Genomic DNA, 16,485 nt, shown 5'->3' with positions numbered 1-16,485 from the left:
GGGAGATGTAGGGGGGGGAGCACGTTAATATGGAGTCTACTTCCCAACGCTAGCAGCGTCTTCAGCGTTGTGTGATGTACATGAGTAAGGGAGGATCAGGGGGGAGGGAGAGGGACGCTGAGCAGCGAGAGACTCGACCTCTCCTATTTCCCTGAGCGAGCAGCCGCAGCGGGTCTTGTGGATGTTCGCTTTTTGTGACCGTGCCTGCTGTGCGTGCTCGTTCACGTCCGCCTCCCCGCAGGTGGACAGGGAGAGCGTATGCGGCTCGAGGGGAGAAGAGAGACAAAGGTGCGACAGGGAGAGCGAGGTGAAAGGCAACATCATTAGAGATGAAATGAGGATACGCGCGAGGGAAGGCAGAGGTGGGGGAGGAGGAGGAGGAGGGAGATGCCACCACCGGGTGGGCTGTTCGGCAAGCACGAAGAAGAGTACCAGTGGGTCACAACAGGAAGAGAAGATAAATGCTCAGGAGAGCGAGAGGGGGGAGGGAGGGCTAGGACATTATCCGGAGAAGCCACAGCATTTTCACTATGTACATGTTTACTGTGCATATGAATGGGAAGAGAGCGGCGAAGGTTTCTGCGCCACTAACCGAGGACGGACGAACATGTGATGGCAGCTTAGCAGGAACGGAAGAGGAGGGGGAGGGGTGCGCGCGGGTGCTATGAGAGGCAGGCAACGAAAAGCCAATCAGCCACTAAAGCAAAGAGAGGGAGGGTGAGGTGACACGCACACGCGAGGTCTGAGCAGCAGTTGTGGGATCCGCAAAGCCGGATCTTCTCCCTCGCTGCACCCATACGTGCACGATGCACTTTAGCGCTCGCCTGTGCCCCCCTCCCTCGCTCTTGTTCTCCTCCCACCCAATGTCGAAGCAGCTCTTACGCCATCTGCACCAGCAAAACGTGAAGCCCGCAAGGCACGGGCGCAAAAATTGAGAAGCGCCGACGAGGAGGGGATAAAGGAGGGGCTGATGAGCGACGAAAAAAAAATGAGGGGGAGGGAGTGGTGTTGACAAAGGGAGAGAGGACACGTGTCACGATCCGTTCACCCGAGGCCGAAAGACGCACAAAGTGGCGCCAAGCCCGCACAGGCACGCGCTAAGCGTCACTGCAGCCGTCCCTCGGATGCCTGCCACACGCAAGAGTGGGATGGCGTTGCCATCTGCCGCCCTTCACAGTCCGCCCCTGATGCTCGCACCCGGGCCTCAGACGGCGTAGGCGCGGCGCTTTGGCAAATGACTTCGGCGGATGTCCAACTCGACTGAAGAGAGAGGGTGCATCGGTGTGGCAACCGGCGCCGTCGCCACATCCCCAGCACTCGCGACCGCCGCTTCGCCAAGGGCTGCCCTGCTGGCAGCGCGGGCCGAAGAGACGGTGGCTGCGTAGTAAGCTACGTGACCCTCGAGCTTCTTCCCATGCCGGCTGACCGGGGACACGACAGCGGAGACCAAGACCGTTGAGTTCGGCGCAAACACTGGTGGTGAAGCCAGTGTCTCCACCGCGTGCACTGTCCCAGGCAAGGGCTCATAGGAGGGCACTTCCTGAAACCAGCGATTCCGCGCCGGCGTGAGAGCGGGCCACGCCGCGGCCGGGGCGGCCTCAGAAGACGATATGATTGGTGGAAGTCGATGTGCCGATGGTGTCGAGCCAGGCGGCAGTGTCGCTCCGTTTGTGCCCCGCCGCGACGGCACCACCACTATGGGGTCCCGCACAATCCGCAGCATCAACGGATCGGCAGCGCCGCTCAAACCGTCGTAGCAGGCCTGCAAGGCTGGGTCTACAGTAGGTTCTGCGGGCATCGCCTTTGTAGCGCCTCGAGCGCTGGCGATATTGCGCAGTCGCCGCAGGCGGCGCTCCCGGCCGTCCTGGGCCCGCCACGCCGACGCGTTCGCTTGCGCCCCGCCCTCGCGCGACGGCGCTTCCTGAGTTGCGTGCGCCCCACTACGGGTGGTCTGCGTAGTTTTCTGATTCGGGCCGTGCAGTGTGGCCGCCAGCGCCGTCTGCCCAGCAGCGACAGGGGCGAGCGGACGCGCCTTTCCCTTGGCTTTGCCGGCAGCCGACTTTGTCGGGTCAGAGCTGCGCGTGGCAGCTGAGTGGGTGCCCCAGGTGCTGCCACCCGAGTGCTGCGTTCCCACCTCGGCCATCCCGGACTCCTCGCCGATCATCCTCGTAGACCAGCCTTCCAGTGACGGAGACGCCACCTTGGTGTTGCCGCCGCGACGGCTGGAGTCTTTCGCTCCCAGCGCTTTGCTGTCCTTAACCGCTGTGGCCGCTGCCGCCAACACCGCCTCCCCGTGCTGAGCGTAGATGCTCATCGGCGGCAGCTTCGTGTGCGGGAGAGTGGGCAGCTGCAGGTCCTCTTTCTGTGCGTGCCGAAGGCCATTCAAGATGGCCAGCTGCACTGGTTTGGGGCAGCTGTTGTAGACAATGCGCAGCATGCGGGTTGGGATGGTCCACATCTCCACTGTCGTCACCGACTCCCACCCGTTAGGCCACTTGTCCAAGAGAAGAGCTTCCCAGCTGCCTCCCAGGGTCGAGGCGAAGTGGCGGGTCGGCTGCACCGGTAGCGCTGGATTGATATCTTCTGACTCGTCCGGATAGACGAGCGGTGCCGAGTCGAGCAGCTGCTGCAGCTGCTGCGCCGACGCCACAGGGGCAGAGCCTGTGGCAAGTGCCCCGCCAGCCTTCAGGTTCGTGGCGTTGTTCGAAGACATCACTGTGGCTGCAAGCGCCGATGAGAACGTCACATCGCTGAAGGAGAAGTTCCAATCCGCCCCATCCTGCTCCTCTGCCTCCGCGGCCGCGCCCGCGGCAAGGTCGGAGACCTGAGTCAGCGTGCCCTTTAGGGGGGCATCACCCTCACGAGCGCCGTGATGCGAGCGCTGTCCGGCCGTGGCGATTGCACCGCCAGCACCACTGCCCGAAGCGTGAGCTGTGCCCCGCTCCACTGCCTGTGCTGACTGCGGGCCCGCACCAGCATGATGACGTCGATCCGCCTTGCCGCTTTTCACGTGTGGGTTGGCGCCGCCGTCAGCGCCGAGTTTCCTCCCACCACCCTCTTCGCCCAAAGCGCCATCCAGCCTTTCCACCTCGAAAGGCGCCGGCACCTCGAGCGGCGCGGTGGGCTTCTGGCTGTAGTTTCGTGGATCACGGACGGTACCGCTTACGATGATGATCAGATCTGAGATGTGCTGCGCCGGATCGCAAAGCGGGACGGAGCGGCTTATCACGCGTGGCCGCGCGTGCTGCACCAACTCGGCTCGCTTCTCTGGGGGAAAGCGCTGCAGTAGTGGCACATAGGTGAGACACTCGAGATCGAGGCGCATGTTGTCCTGACGCCTCTGCATGAGCTGCGCCCGCAGCTGGGCGTAGAGCAGCGGGTCGTCGAGCAGGGCGTTCACAAACCTCTCGGCAGAAACCTTGAAAAAGAGCGCCACCCGGCTGCTCACGGTGCACGTGTACGGTTGCACCCCAGGGACCAAGTGCGGCTCCTCACCAAACATGAGGTAGCGACCTGAGACATTGAGTGCTGTGAAGGAATTCGTGCCCAGGCGCTGTGCAACGCTGTCGTCTCCGTACGTCCCAGCTGCACCCTTCGTCCGTCGAAGCACCGTCCCTTCGAGCATGCAGTACACGTCGCCAGCCACGTCACCGTGGGAGAAAATGGTCTCACCACGCACTTTGACCACAGGAGTGAAATCCTCCAGGTAGGAGGACGCGCGCTTCGTAAGCTTGCGGTAAATGGGGATGGACCCGTAGCACTTGGCGGGGTGGTACCGCTGCTGCAGCCACCACAGGCCGTGCTGTCGCATCGCTTCCTTGTACTTGTCGAGCATGGTGCGGTCCGCAAACGAGCGAAAGATCTGCTCGAAATCCTCGCTGCGCAGGACCCACACAATGCACTGCGACAACGCGCGGTAGGTGCTGGCAAAGGTGGCGTTGCCGCCAAACACACCACCAAAGGAGGTGCCGGCCATGATGACTTCCTTGGTCGGCTGCGGCGCAGCACCCCCGCCCGTTTTCCGTTGGTGATGCCACCCATGATCACCCGCGGCGGTTGGCCCGGCCGCTGGTTCGCCGTCGTCACTGTCTTGCCGCCAACGCTCCGTGCACACCTCGCACTTGCCTGAGATCAGGAAGTGCATAGCTTTTTGGCTCGAGTCGCCAGCCCGTGCGATGACGTCTCCTGGCAGGAAGCGGTGCCGCGTCATACTCTCGGCGAACGATTGGAGGAGCGTGGCGTTGTGCAGGGAGTCGAAGAAAGCGTCGTGGTCGCGGAGGTAGGTACCCTGAGGGACAGCGCCGGCTTCGTCGGTCGGCGCGCCTTGGCTAGCGGCGTCGCCGCCGTCCATGTCCATGTTGTCCCTTGAGCGAGCACTTTTGGGAACTATCGAGCCCGTCTCGCTCTTGCGCCTCAGAAGCGTGGGCAGCATGTGGCGCTCGAGCACTCGGCGCAACCGTAGGCGGCGGAAACGGAGCTCCATTGCTCGATGGGTGAGTGCTGTCACCACCACCACCTCCCACATCGCAGCCCGCTTCAGGGCACAAGCCAGCTGCACCATGTTGCTACCGCCTGTGTATGCGAGTGTGCGAGCGGCAGCATCGGCGGTGGAGAAGGAGCTTCGGAGACTGCCGTGTGCCCCAGCACCTCCGCTAGATGCAGCGAGGATGCTGCCTTGGCTCAGCTCGAGCATGGAGCGCGACTCGTCCATCGCTTCCCGCAGTGTAGCAGAAGAATCGGGCGCTACACTTATGCTCATCGCACGCATGCGCGCCCCGTCCTCCTGCAGGACGGAGACAATGCCACCACCGCCGCCGCCGTCGGCACCTCCGATGCGGCCATGAAACGATACGCTGAACGAGCCGTTCGTGACGTGCACACTCTGCCGGCGGGCCTGGTTGAGGGAGTTCTCGAAGGCGGTGCCACCGACGCGCATGCTGGGATAGAAGGAGCACATCTGTATCGCCCGCCCGACCTCAGTGTTCGCCTCAGCAAAGTTCAGCAACCCAGCCCAGCCATTTGCCGTCGGAGTCGCCAGCAGGGAAGGAGTATTCGGGTTACCATACCCATAGCTTTGGCGCTGATAACGTCGCTTGCCAGTGAGCTGGATAGATGTGGACTGACGGCGTGCCTCATGCTGAGCACGGGACATACATAACGGCAGCGCTGACTCACGCCGCGACACCTTGCGCACCCTATCGCTGGCGTATATCGAACTCTTGCGCTGCTGCATAGCGTCTGTCGCCGCTTTCGCCTCGCTTGACCCGGGGGGACAGCTCATCGTCTTCGCTGTCAAGCTTTGTATTTTTTGTTTCTTTCCTGGACTACTTGTTGCGTGCGCGCAACATCATTGCAGAAAGGAGAAGCAACCCGAGTGAGCACTCGAGGATGGGTGGGTAACGCTCGTGCACGGTGCAGCGAGGCCGCTCGCTCAATCCTGTGCGTTTTTTTTCGTGCGTGTGTGTGTGTGTGTGTAACCGCAGGGAAGAGGGAGAAGTACCACACTGTACTACTGTAGCCACGCACACCCACACACCCTGGCGTAGAGGGGGAGGGCCAATAGGTAGTGAAGAGCAGCCCACCCGTCTCGCTTCTTCAAATTGATGTGAGAGTTGAGGGGGGGAGAGGCAGAAGGGGCACGCTTTGATAGCACCTGGCCCTGATCCTCAATCTGGTGGGTGTGACTGCAAGACCAGCCGAGTGATCAGCGTCCGCGTCACCGTCTCGGATCGCGAGGAGCGCCGAGTGGAACGCGTCAGGAGCCAATGGGAAGAAGACAGGGGAAAGGAGACGGCTCGAGAGAGGAGCGAGAGGCGAGAGCTGCCGTCATTGCTGAGAGTGGCGAATAGAGAAGAGGACACCACATGCCTTCGACTCCGGCACGGCTTTCCCCCATCGACGTTTGGGTACCCCCGTCTTTTGCCGGGCAGTCCAACGGCCCGGTGTCCGCGTTCCACACGAGCCGGCGGCTGCATGATTAGAAAAGGGAAAGGGGGCTGCGGCCACACAAAGACGCGACACACCGCCGCGGGCACGTGTGGCCAGCGCTTACTATTCCACTCCCCCTCCCTTTCGTCACTGCTCATGCACACTGCCCAGACACGCGCGCACTTGTGTCGAGGGCACCGTCCTTACGCATGGCACAGGACGTGAGATGAGCGAATAGTATTCACACACAGACACAGACAGGCAGACGAAGACACAGAGAGAGAGAGACGGGCTGACCTTCATACATTTGTTCTCCGTTCTGAGCGCGGGACGGACGGCGAAAATGGGGCGGCGCAGAGTACCGAAGACAGAGACAGAGACCGCACATGTGAGACGACGACGAGGGTGCTGGGGTGAGATGAGATGAGGAGAGGGGGGGTATTCCAGCGTGCATGCCGATCAGCGCTCTCGCGCATCCACACTTCTCCTCCCCTTCATCAGAGGCGCTTTCCTCTCTGAGGCGAAAAAGAGCCGCCTAAAGCACAGGCGCGGCATCCGGCAGATGCGCCGTCGAGCATGGCGACCAGCTTCTGTTTTCTACAGGCCGTCCTCAAAGTTCACGTTGTCCATCCCGGTAGACTCGTCCTGGATGGCACGCTCCAGCTCATCACGCTCCGCCTTGGCCTCCTTGCGACGCTCCTCGATAATCTCGGGGTCTGTCACGTCGTAGCGCATGGCGCGCTTGGCGTCGTTGTGCGTCAAATTCAGGAACTGGATGCGGCGCTGCAGCGCGTACAGCGGCTCCGAGGTAGAGTAAACGTCGATGCTATCACTCGAGATGAGCTCGCCCTTCTCGTTGTCTAAAACGGCGTCGATCACGCCATCATGGATGGCCTTAGAGAGAATGTACTCCGCATCCGATACGTTGCTCATAGCCAGCTTTGAGCAAACGTCGGAGATGCTGATGCGACTGTACGCCTGGCAGATACGGCGCAGACCCGTCTTGATGACGTGCTGGTGAACCCGCAGGATGAGGGAGTGGGTGCGGTCATGCTCGAAGGTCACCTGGTGCTCGCGCAGCACTGTCATGAAGCGGTCCACCTGGCCAAAGCGCACGCACGAGGCGAGTTGCAAGTACGGCGCAAGGCTGTCGCGCATGTCCTTGGCGAGGAAGTCAGAGCGTGGCGGAATCTCACCAAGAAGCAGTTGCACGACCAGCGACAGCTTCGTCGCAGCAATCCGGAAGCCGAAGGCGCGCTCCGGTGCCTTGCGCAGAGCCTGCTGCAGGCACTGATGCGCGTCGACGTACTCGAGCCGAAGCGCACGTGTGAGACCTACGTAGTAAAAGTAGCGAGCAGCCTGGTTGTTCGCGCGATGTGGCAAGGTAATGTTGCACGTTGCGATGAACGCCTCTGCCTGCTCGTGCTGGTGCGTACTTGTGAAAAAGGCGAGAATGTCGTTGAGCACTATCTCCATACCGAGCTCATCGTGGCGCACACATACCGCACGGTAGAGGGTCATGAGGCGCGTCAGCTGCTCTGCCTCGGCGCGCTTCATGGCGGCCGTGGCAAGGGTAGGCGTCTTGGCAGCAACAAGGGGCATTATCAAGCTGGCAAGGTCGACAAAGCCTGGCGAACCACAAAGAAGGGAGGTGGAGGGCACAGCAGCACACCCAGGGAGCGTGCAATGATGCCCTTGCGCTAACGCACGCTCGATGCTCGACTCCTATGATCAGCTCTCTGTGACTTGTGTGGCGTTAGCCCCTTATCACAGACTCGCTTGCGTATGGCTGCTGTGTCCAGGCGAGAGTAAAGAGAACGATCAGCGTATAAATGTGGAAAAGGCAAAAGAAGTTTGAGCCTATGCCAAAGGGTGAGCACCACACGTAAAGAGAGAAGGCGCCGGCGGTGATCGTACGGGCATAAGAGAGAGAGGCAAGGTGGGCCTTGGTGGTGTGACGGGTGGTAAAATGGCGGAGAGGTGTGATAATAGTGCGACGCTGTGTGGTACGTCCGAGTTCGCAGAGGGGTGTGCACTGACTTTTCCGGCGGACCTTCTGTGTTGAGGGATGGGGGTGGGGAGATGAAGAGGAGATACTAACACCCAGCGCATTAGCGTGTATCGATAGAGGGCAGTGACGCGGTGCCGCCCGATATGGCGCGCCGACGTATTCCCGAAGCGGATATGTGTCCAGTTTTTCCCCGATTTTATGTAGACAAAGGACCGCATAGAGATAGATATTATACGAACAGAACGTGGCAGGCGGATGAACGCCCACGGTGGAGTGAAGGCGAAGGTTTGGACGGTGGGGAAGAAGGCGCTTTATCAGAATCTTGCGAGGTTGTCGTGACGGACACGCGTACCCTCACGCATGGAGGATCGCAGCAGATTGGTCGACTCCCCCACCCCCTCAAGGAAGAATCAATGCATCACATGAAGGGACGCAGCAAGCTCATGGCGCCACCTCGCCCCCGGTTTCCTTGCACACGAGTAGCACCGGTGGCGTGTGCGTATCAGAATGCCTGTGCGCTCGTGCACGCGCGCTTTCGATGCAGCTGCTTGCCGCAAGCATGCCCTTCTTTTTTTTCGCGTGCGTTTCGGCACCTGGGGACACTCCTGTCGGCACACACGCGCACCACCTCTTCCCTCGTGTGCTGCTCCATCTTTACAAACGCACGCGATCAAACATATCTGTTACGTCGGGTTCGACTGTTCCTTCCGCTTCTCCCATCTCCTCGACGCTTCTTAAATTACGCCCATGGCACCATTGCACTGGTGATGACGACTTCGCACGATGCCGCTGATTACACGTAAAGAGGACGCCGGCTCTCATCGAGAGAGACACACCCACACAGTCAGACACACTCGCACACACAGAGCCTTCACACCAAGGCGGAGGAGGTAGCTACACTGCCCAGGAAGGCATCGGCAAGCGATGGCCGGCGTCAGAGCTTCTCAGGCAGGCGTCAGAGTGGGAGACAGAAATCAGCACACCACTTCGGATGCGCAGAGGTGCATTTCAGCTTTTAGCCGGAGTGAAGGAGAAAGAGAGGCGAAAACGAGTTAAGCGGCGCGCCGCCGCCCCAAGCTCGAGGGAAAGCGGGTGGAGCGCTGATGTGTTGCCACCCAGAGAGCACAACGGCACAGGCACGAGCCGAGTCGACGTCTGAGAAATGAGTACGCACGGCGACCCTGCCCTGTGGTGGGCCTCAGTACCGACCGCGCTTGAGGCCACGGCCACCCTGACTTCGAGAAGAGAAGCTGCCGCGTAGGCGATCACGGCCGTATGGGGACGCGCCACCGGTGCGGCTGGCACCGTAGCCGCGAGACGACCGCTCGTCGAGCCAGTCCATTTCACGCTTGCGCTTCTTCGACACCTCCTTCGCGTTCGCCTCGAGAAGCTCACTAAAGTCGCCTCCTTCGTCCGCCGCTGCCGCTGCCGCTGCTGCTCTCCCACCAAGGGCATCCTCCGTGTCCTCGTCCTCCTCGTCCTCCTCATCCTCCTCATCGAGTTCGGCGTCGTAAGTGGCTTCGTCATCCAGGCCCCACTCGAGGTCATCGTTACTCGCCTCCGCGTCGAAGGTGCCGAGGTCGTCATCGTTAGCGTCGCCATCATCGGCCGCTTTCCCATCGGTGCTGGCCTGCTCATCCTTCTCATCCTCACAGGACATCTCCTTGCCCTCCTCCTTGGCTTTCGCACGCTTTGGTACCTCTGATAACTTCTTGGCACCACTCGATACGGCCGCTGCGCCGGCTTTCTCCCCAAGGCTGGCCAGCGTGCCAGAGGGGCCGAAGAGGGCTGCGTCGAGGTTGGTCACGCGCATCGCCACATCGGCCTCGCCGCTTGTGTCGCCCCACGTGGAGCGCACCTGTGATAAGCCCTCGAGGAAGCGTTGGCGCTGCACGGCGTAGCGGTGCAGAAAGAGCGCCGCCACGTCCACATCCTGCGCGTTGGCGTTGATGAAGTACGGGTCGGATGTGCTGGGCAGAGTCGCCTTGTGCGCCGCGCGGTGGAAGACGGAAATGCCCGTCGCGGTGTTGCCGCCCTTCGCGTCGTCGCCGTCTTGCACGTTGGCCTTGGCATCCACAAACATGTTGAGAAAGTTGAGCGGTGTCATGTCGTCCAGTGGGTGCACGTCGAAGACGATGTCCTCGCCAAACAGGAGCAGGATGGAAAGCTTGACCACGGACGGGTGCGAGTGGCGCGAGAGCATGTTGAGCGTCCAGACACACTCGCTAGCCGCATTCGCGAAGAGCGGCTCACGAGCCTTTGGGTCGTAGGTGGAGGCGGAGGTAGTGGTGATGCTGCGGTTCGCCTTACCCTTTTGCGTGACTGCAGCGGAGGCCGCGGCGGGGTTCGCGCGTGCGTCGAGCATGCTGCGCACGTGCGGGTGTGCCTGTGACATCTCGCCGATCAGCAGCAACACTGCACATATCATGGCGTCATTGAAGAAGACGGCGCGCTGCAGTAGTCGGTGAACAAAGGCGGCCACGCGCGCCTTGGACTTGTCGGCGCGCATCGCTTTATGCAAGAGGGAGAAAAAATTGGTAAGCTGTGCCGACTGCGGTATCTGCTTCGGCGAGAGCAACAGCAGCCCATAGAGAGTACGATACCAGCGGTTTAGAAAAGACTCCGCCGTACCTTTATTGAAGGCGAGAAGCTGCAGCAGCGTCAGCGTGGCCACGCGCTGCTGGAAGTTGCCAGTGTTCGCCAGGATGAAAAGAGCGTTGAGGTGCTCCTCCAGCGGGGCCAGGTCGACGCCAGCGTATGGGAAGGCGCGGCGCAGCCCTACGATGATGGCCGTCGTCACTGTGGAGTCGACGTTGCCGGTGAGTGCAAGTTGCCGGAAGAGGCTAAGGTAGGTCTGCACGCACTTGAGGGCCAGCTTGCGCTCCTCTTTGCTGAAGACGAGCTGGTTCATGACATTCGCGGCGTAACGCATCGTACGAAGAGGGCAGTTTTTCATGAAGATGATCTTCTCCAACTCTGTAAACAGCATTGACTGATGCATTGAGGACTCGGAGAGAAGTTTCAGCAAGTGATGATAGGCCTTGTGGGCGACGCTGGAGACGGGATCACCCAGCTTGTCGATCACCATTGCCATAGCGCTGCTGCGGCCCTCGGCGACAGAGCAGAGCAGCTTACCCACAACGTCCAACCACGTATCGCGGCGCTGGACAATGCGGTCCTTTAGCATCGATTGGCTCAAGGACAGGAACTGGGCATAGGTTCGCTTCAGGTAATCCTCCAGGTACCAGTAGACGAGCGTTGTCTTGCGCGCCACCTCGTCCGTGGGCAGTGTGACAAAGTATTGCGAGACGAAGCGCTTCAGTGGTCGAGGCGGCAACAACTTTGGCCATACGGCCGCCAGAGCTTTGAGCGCCGCCTCGTAGTGGTGCGTGTCCGTGCGCGCCGTGTCAAACAGCAGCGTGAACCCGTCCAGGTAAAACATAAAATCGGTATCCGCCAACTTGACTGCGGCGGAGGCAATCTTATCGGACGTGGTACCGCGGCTCATGAACTGCGAGCTATACCAGCGGCGACGGTCCATCTGCGCCGCCTTGCCCTCCTTCTCGAGGATGGCCTGTGCCTCCTGGTAGTAGGTGTCCATCTGCTCCTTGGTGACGGTGGTTGTGGCTACATCGCGCAGACTGCAGGTGCGCAGCGGCAGCGGAACCAGGAACCACTTCTTGGTTAGGTCAATCACGGATGACGAGCTCATCCCCGCTCCTTTTTTCGCCCTTTTTTTTGTGTGTGTGTGTCAGCCTCTCCCACGAGGCAGTTGAAGGCGGGTGATCCGAATCGGCTGGGCTATGAGGGGGCTCCTGTGGTCGTCGCCACAGGTCGTGGTCGTGTTCGTGGGCTCGCGCGCTGATTTGTGCGCCACAACCCCGAGAGGGAAGGAAGTTATCGAGAAGGGAGAAGAGCGAGGGCAAAGGATGAGGAAGATCGGCAGCGTTGCAGTGGCACAGGTTTAGCCACGCGCAGACGCACAGAGAGCGAGGCAGACAGACACATTGATGTATACGCATTTTCACAAAGACATCCGCAAAGTCCCAAAAGGGCAGAGTTCCGGCAGTGTAAGCCGCCAGCATAGTCAGCGCCTGACGTGCAGGCCCGTAAGGAGGCGGAGAGGGGAGTCGCGGCCAGCGGCATTACCCTCCCACGACCCGCTCAAGCGCAAGTAGAAAGAAGAAAGCGGTCGACCGCAAGCCGCGCATTCTGCGCCTGATATCACAGATGCCCCGACAAGCTGTCCGAGCAGGGCAGCCAGTGCTGTCGAGCCTCAGCACGTTGCTTTACAGCAACGATTTCGGCTTCATTCGATAACTGGCTCCCCTCCTACATACATATATATAAGATGTAGATAGAGGTGCATGTTTCTGGCGTGACGCAACGAAGCTGGCATTAGTGAGCAGCTTCTGCCCTCCATTGAACTCTCGAATCTTGTCGCAGCTTCGCCAATACCACTACCCTGCAGCATGTAGGGCACTCGCTCCTATCATGGCAAGCCAGCACACACACACACACCTCCCTTACACCTTCGATGAAGCAGCTAATGTCCGACGGCAATCTTTTCGCTTTCGCATCTATTCTAGGAAACACTAGCGAGAGATAGAGAGCTGAATTGCTTGCCAGTGTGCGTGGGTACGAAACACACGAACACACACACACTCAAGCTCTTACACGTACACGAGCAAACGTTAAGCAGCATAGGATATAAAAAAAGGGCGTGGAAGCCGCGCGCACAGAACAAAGGATGAAGGAATGAGACGCCTCACCAGAGGCTCCCCGACAGCTTTCACCTCCTTCCTTTCTGCTAGATCTGCCCACTCGACAGCATGAGCCGAACTCCACTCGGACCCTTCCCCCCTCCTGCCGACCCGCCGCACCCGTCACGCAGGCTCGTTGACCTGTGCACAGCAGCCGCGGTAGAGCGAGGGGCCACAGCAATGCGCCGGCTCACCCATCTGAGCACGGCCCTTCCCACAGGCTCCGCCAGCGCTCCACTTCGCAGGTCGCCACGCAGCGTCCCTTTCTATGCCCAGCCCCACCTCGCGCAGCCCCCCTCTCAGGGGGCGGGGGAGGGGCTTCGGCTCCTCACACAGGTAGCGCAATGGGGGCCGTGCGAGATGCCTTCGAGTCAGGTCGGTACGTTTGCCCGTCATGTGGGCAGTACGGCAGTCACCACCGCCGCCGGTCTCTCCGACGTGACGCCATTCAGGACCCCATCGCCGCCATCAGCAGCGGCGCATCGCTCGCCCCTCCCCACCCCTCCGCCGTCGGCGCTTCATACAGCGGCCCCACCAGGGGCGGTTCGGGATTAGGCAGCAATGGCGGCTGCTCGGCTTACCGCCCCTCCTCCTTCCTCTCCTACCCCGTTACCCACCTCTCATCTGGATAGATGGGGAGTGAAAGGGGAGGGAGGGAGGGCTTAGCGAGAGACGGGAGGATGTACGAACAATGAGCCGTGACAAGCGCACACGCAAGCCGAAGAAAAAGGGAACGTAACGACAAAGGGGAAAAGGTCCTTTTAGCTGACTTGAAGATGGGCGTGTGTGTGGGGGGAGGGGGAAGGGAGCAGAGCGGTGGCGTGGGGGAAGAGGAGGTGGGGAGCGTTCGAGCGAAACGGCAGCGGACGAAAGGAAAAGATTGAAAAAGAAGAGCAAACGTGCCGGAACGAGCATGTGCGCAGAGCGGTTTACTGCATACGCTTGCTCGTTCCGCTTCTTGTTGTTATTCTGAGTGCCTTTGGTTCGCCATGAAGTGTCTCTGTCCTTCAGTTCTAGCGTGAAGGAACTCCTTCCCCTCAAATACATATATATATATATGTATATATGTTGCGCCGTGCAGTCGCGCGGGAATACATAGTGTGTGGTCAGCAGAACGAGAAGAGAGGGAGCACGTGCGCGATGCCGAGACGCGCCACCAACCGGTCAACATATTTTTGTCAAAGCTTCATCGGTAGGAGAGACCACACAACGAATCAGGAAAAAGCTAATTTCGTGACGCAGGAGCATACAGCTGGGAGGGAGCGGCGGCTTGCCCGGGTGTGTGGAGCTGTTGCGCATGAGTGTGGGTGTATCGATGTGCGCTCTCGATGGAAACGTCATCGACAAACAGAAGAAGCTGAGGCTAAGCAAGCGCACCGACAGAAGGGGGTTTGAGACAGCGGTGTTCGGACTGGCGAAGCCCGGCAGATGCATGCACGTGGACGTCTACACCCCGATCCACCACAAGCGCATCCCTGCCACCACCCACCTGCCCCTCTGTCACGAAGGGCATGTGGCGGGGGGTGCATACGTGCTCGTCTGTCTGTGTACGCATGTCTCTGTGTGTGTGTGTGTGTGTCAGCGGGCGCGGGCTCCTTCTGAGCGGCATCACCTTCGCTTCCGGTGCGCTGATTGCACGCACAACAACGGGGCCGCCTGTGATGAAGTTCGCTCTTGTGCTACTTCATGGATGCCTTCAGTGCTGCCAGACGGGCGTCCAGCTGCTCATCCGACTCCCCTTGCGTTTCCTTGCTTTTCTCCGGCAGTGCGGTGTCAGTGACGCCCACCTTCGCGCGGAAGTCGAGCCCCGCCTCGTCCATTACCTTCTGAATCTCCTGCTCCGTCTCCTCCTCCTCCATGCCGTCGTCATCCATGGCGTCGTCGACGGCGTCGTTCATCATATCCTCTTTCATGCCCATCATCTCATTCTGCTTCTCGAACTCGCGCATGATCCTCTGCATCTCGGGAATATTCATCTTTCGGTTCATGGAGCGCATCGCCTTCGTTACGCCCTTCATCGCCTCGGCCATCTGCGCTGAGGATTGCATCGTCTGCATGCGCAGCGACACACCCTGGATCTGCGTTCGCATACGGTACATCTTTTGGTTGTACCTGCGCGTGCGCACGAGGTCTCGGGCCATGATGCGCACCGCGTCCACCTGGTCCTGCTTCGCCATCTTCTTCATCTCCATCAGCGTCTTGCGCTCCTGCGTAGTCAGCTTGCTGCGCTCACGGTCAAGATCGCGGCAGGTGCGATCGAGAGAGCGCTTGTACTGCCGAATTTTATCCTGCGGCGTCTCACGCCTGAAGAGGTCCGTGAGGCCCATTTTCTTCCAAGTTTGTTTCTTCGCCTCGTTGCAACACCCGTGAGAGGCGGACGAAGTACCGCCACAAGAGGTGGCGCGTTCCGGTGTGTGTGTGTGTGTGTGTTGGGAAGAGGGGGGCAACAACTATCAGACGCACAGTAATGGTGCGGCCCGACGAGAAAGGACGGCCCAGGCGCCGAAGGGGTGTGAGGGACGACGTACACGACGAGGGCAAGCACTGGCAACAAGCGAAGAGGGCGCACGCACGCACGGTGAGAAAGAGCGATGGAGAGGCGTAAACACAATGAGGGAGTAGCGAGCCGGAAAAAGCGGGAGATCACCTGAGTGAAAAAAAGGCAATGAAGACAGAAATAAGATCTTCCGTGCGGGCGAACAGAGCGAGAGAGAGAGGAGGCAAAGAATGGCGGGTAGGCGGCAGCTGTGGCACTCTGTGCAGCGCGCACACAAAGGGGGAGAGAAGGAGGGGAGGGGAGGAGGGGAGGGAGCGGTACGTGTACGTGTGTATGCACGCCAATGCAGATATACAGCTGCTACGCTGAAGATACGACAGCGCGAAAGCGAAAGAAAAAAGGGGGAGGGGGGAACGCACACGAACGCAGCAGTGGAAGCGGATGCTGACTGGTGCGAGGGCGCCAAGGTAGAGGAAGAGGATCACTCGAATCAGTGAGAGTGCAAAGCAAGCGAGATGGTGACGAGTGGAGAGAGCACAGAGGGAGTGATTGCTCTTAGCGGTGGCAATGGGGAGAGAGAAAAGGGGGAAAGGAGTCGCGGCCAAGAGGCATCAAAGCGGAGGCGGGAGAAGGCGGAGAGGGCAAGAGTGATGGAGGAGGGGAGCGCCGACAGAGAGAGAGAGAGCTCACACGTACGGCGGAGAGGGGGGCTACGAGGCATGAAAGAGGTGTATGTGTTGTATGCAACATGCAGCACGCGATGGGGCGCACTCGCCGGTCATACAAAAGGACACACACACACACACGCACACACACGCACACACACACACATGCATGGACTACGCGCACAGTGGCACACGCGCCACGCCCAGAAGCCCAACGCAACGCGTGTGCGTTTCAGCAAAACATGCACTCCCTCTCGTGCACGGCACGGGAACGGGCAGAGTTGAGGTGTATCGCTTAGTACCTGACTTGTTAAGCGAACCGCAGTGCGACCTCGATGGAGGCGCACGTGTCGCAAACGAGTCGGCCGAGCCAGGGAAAGAGGAGTGCATCCGCACATGCGCCTGTGCACAGCTGGGCATGCGAGAGGGCAGTTAAGAGCAGACAGACCAAACAAGAACAAGACGGCCTGAGCACGTACCTGCCATGATCTCAGCCGAGAACGGCACTGGTGCTGCGTCTCCCTCAGCGAGTCCGGTACGCTTTGTACCTCGCTCTGTCTCTCTCTCTGTAGAGCTTGCCGATGCCTCCTCGTCTACTTGCGTCGCTTCTGTGAGAGGTGA

The 16,485-nt window shown here is 60.2% G+C and overlaps 4 protein-coding genes across 4 annotated transcripts; all 4 read right to left on the bottom strand.

Annotated features, from left to right (window-relative positions):
* Nucleotides 1-1,204: 1,204 nt before the first annotated feature.
* On the bottom strand, nucleotides 1,205-5,281 carry LSCM1_03496 (uncharacterized protein; the record flags this gene model as incomplete). The annotated part of the gene is made up of 1 exon (XM_067321038.1): nucleotides 1,205-5,281. One exon carries the CDS (start codon nucleotides 5,279-5,281, stop codon nucleotides 1,205-1,207), a length of 4,077 nt encoding a protein of 1,358 aa, XP_067177648.1.
* A 1,244-nt stretch (nucleotides 5,282-6,525) lies between these two features.
* Nucleotides 6,526-7,530, bottom strand: LSCM1_03495 (uncharacterized protein; the record flags this gene model as incomplete). Its single annotated transcript, XM_067321037.1, has 1 exon — nucleotides 6,526-7,530. The coding sequence occupies one exon, from the start codon at nucleotides 7,528-7,530 to the stop codon at nucleotides 6,526-6,528; it is 1,005 nt and encodes a 334-aa protein (XP_067177647.1).
* Nucleotides 7,531-9,137: 1,607 nt separating this feature from the next.
* On the bottom strand, nucleotides 9,138-11,651 carry LSCM1_03494 (uncharacterized protein; the record flags this gene model as incomplete). Its single annotated transcript, XM_067321036.1, has 1 exon — nucleotides 9,138-11,651. The coding sequence occupies one exon, from the start codon at nucleotides 11,649-11,651 to the stop codon at nucleotides 9,138-9,140; it is 2,514 nt and encodes an 837-aa protein (XP_067177646.1).
* Nucleotides 11,652-14,381: 2,730 nt separating this feature from the next.
* On the bottom strand, nucleotides 14,382-15,029 carry LSCM1_03493 (uncharacterized protein; the record flags this gene model as incomplete). The annotated part of the gene is made up of 1 exon (XM_067321035.1): nucleotides 14,382-15,029. One exon carries the CDS (start codon nucleotides 15,027-15,029, stop codon nucleotides 14,382-14,384), a length of 648 nt encoding a protein of 215 aa, XP_067177645.1.
* Nucleotides 15,030-16,485: the final 1,456 nt, after the last annotated feature.

The sequence above is a fragment of the Leishmania martiniquensis genome, chromosome 27 (assembly GCF_017916325.1).
Source record: "Leishmania martiniquensis isolate LSCM1 chromosome 27, whole genome shotgun sequence".
NCBI lineage: Eukaryota > Euglenozoa > Kinetoplastea > Trypanosomatida > Trypanosomatidae > Leishmania > Leishmania martiniquensis.
The sequence above is the reverse complement of the archived record's forward strand: the minus strand, read 5'-3'. Positions and strand labels throughout refer to the sequence as shown.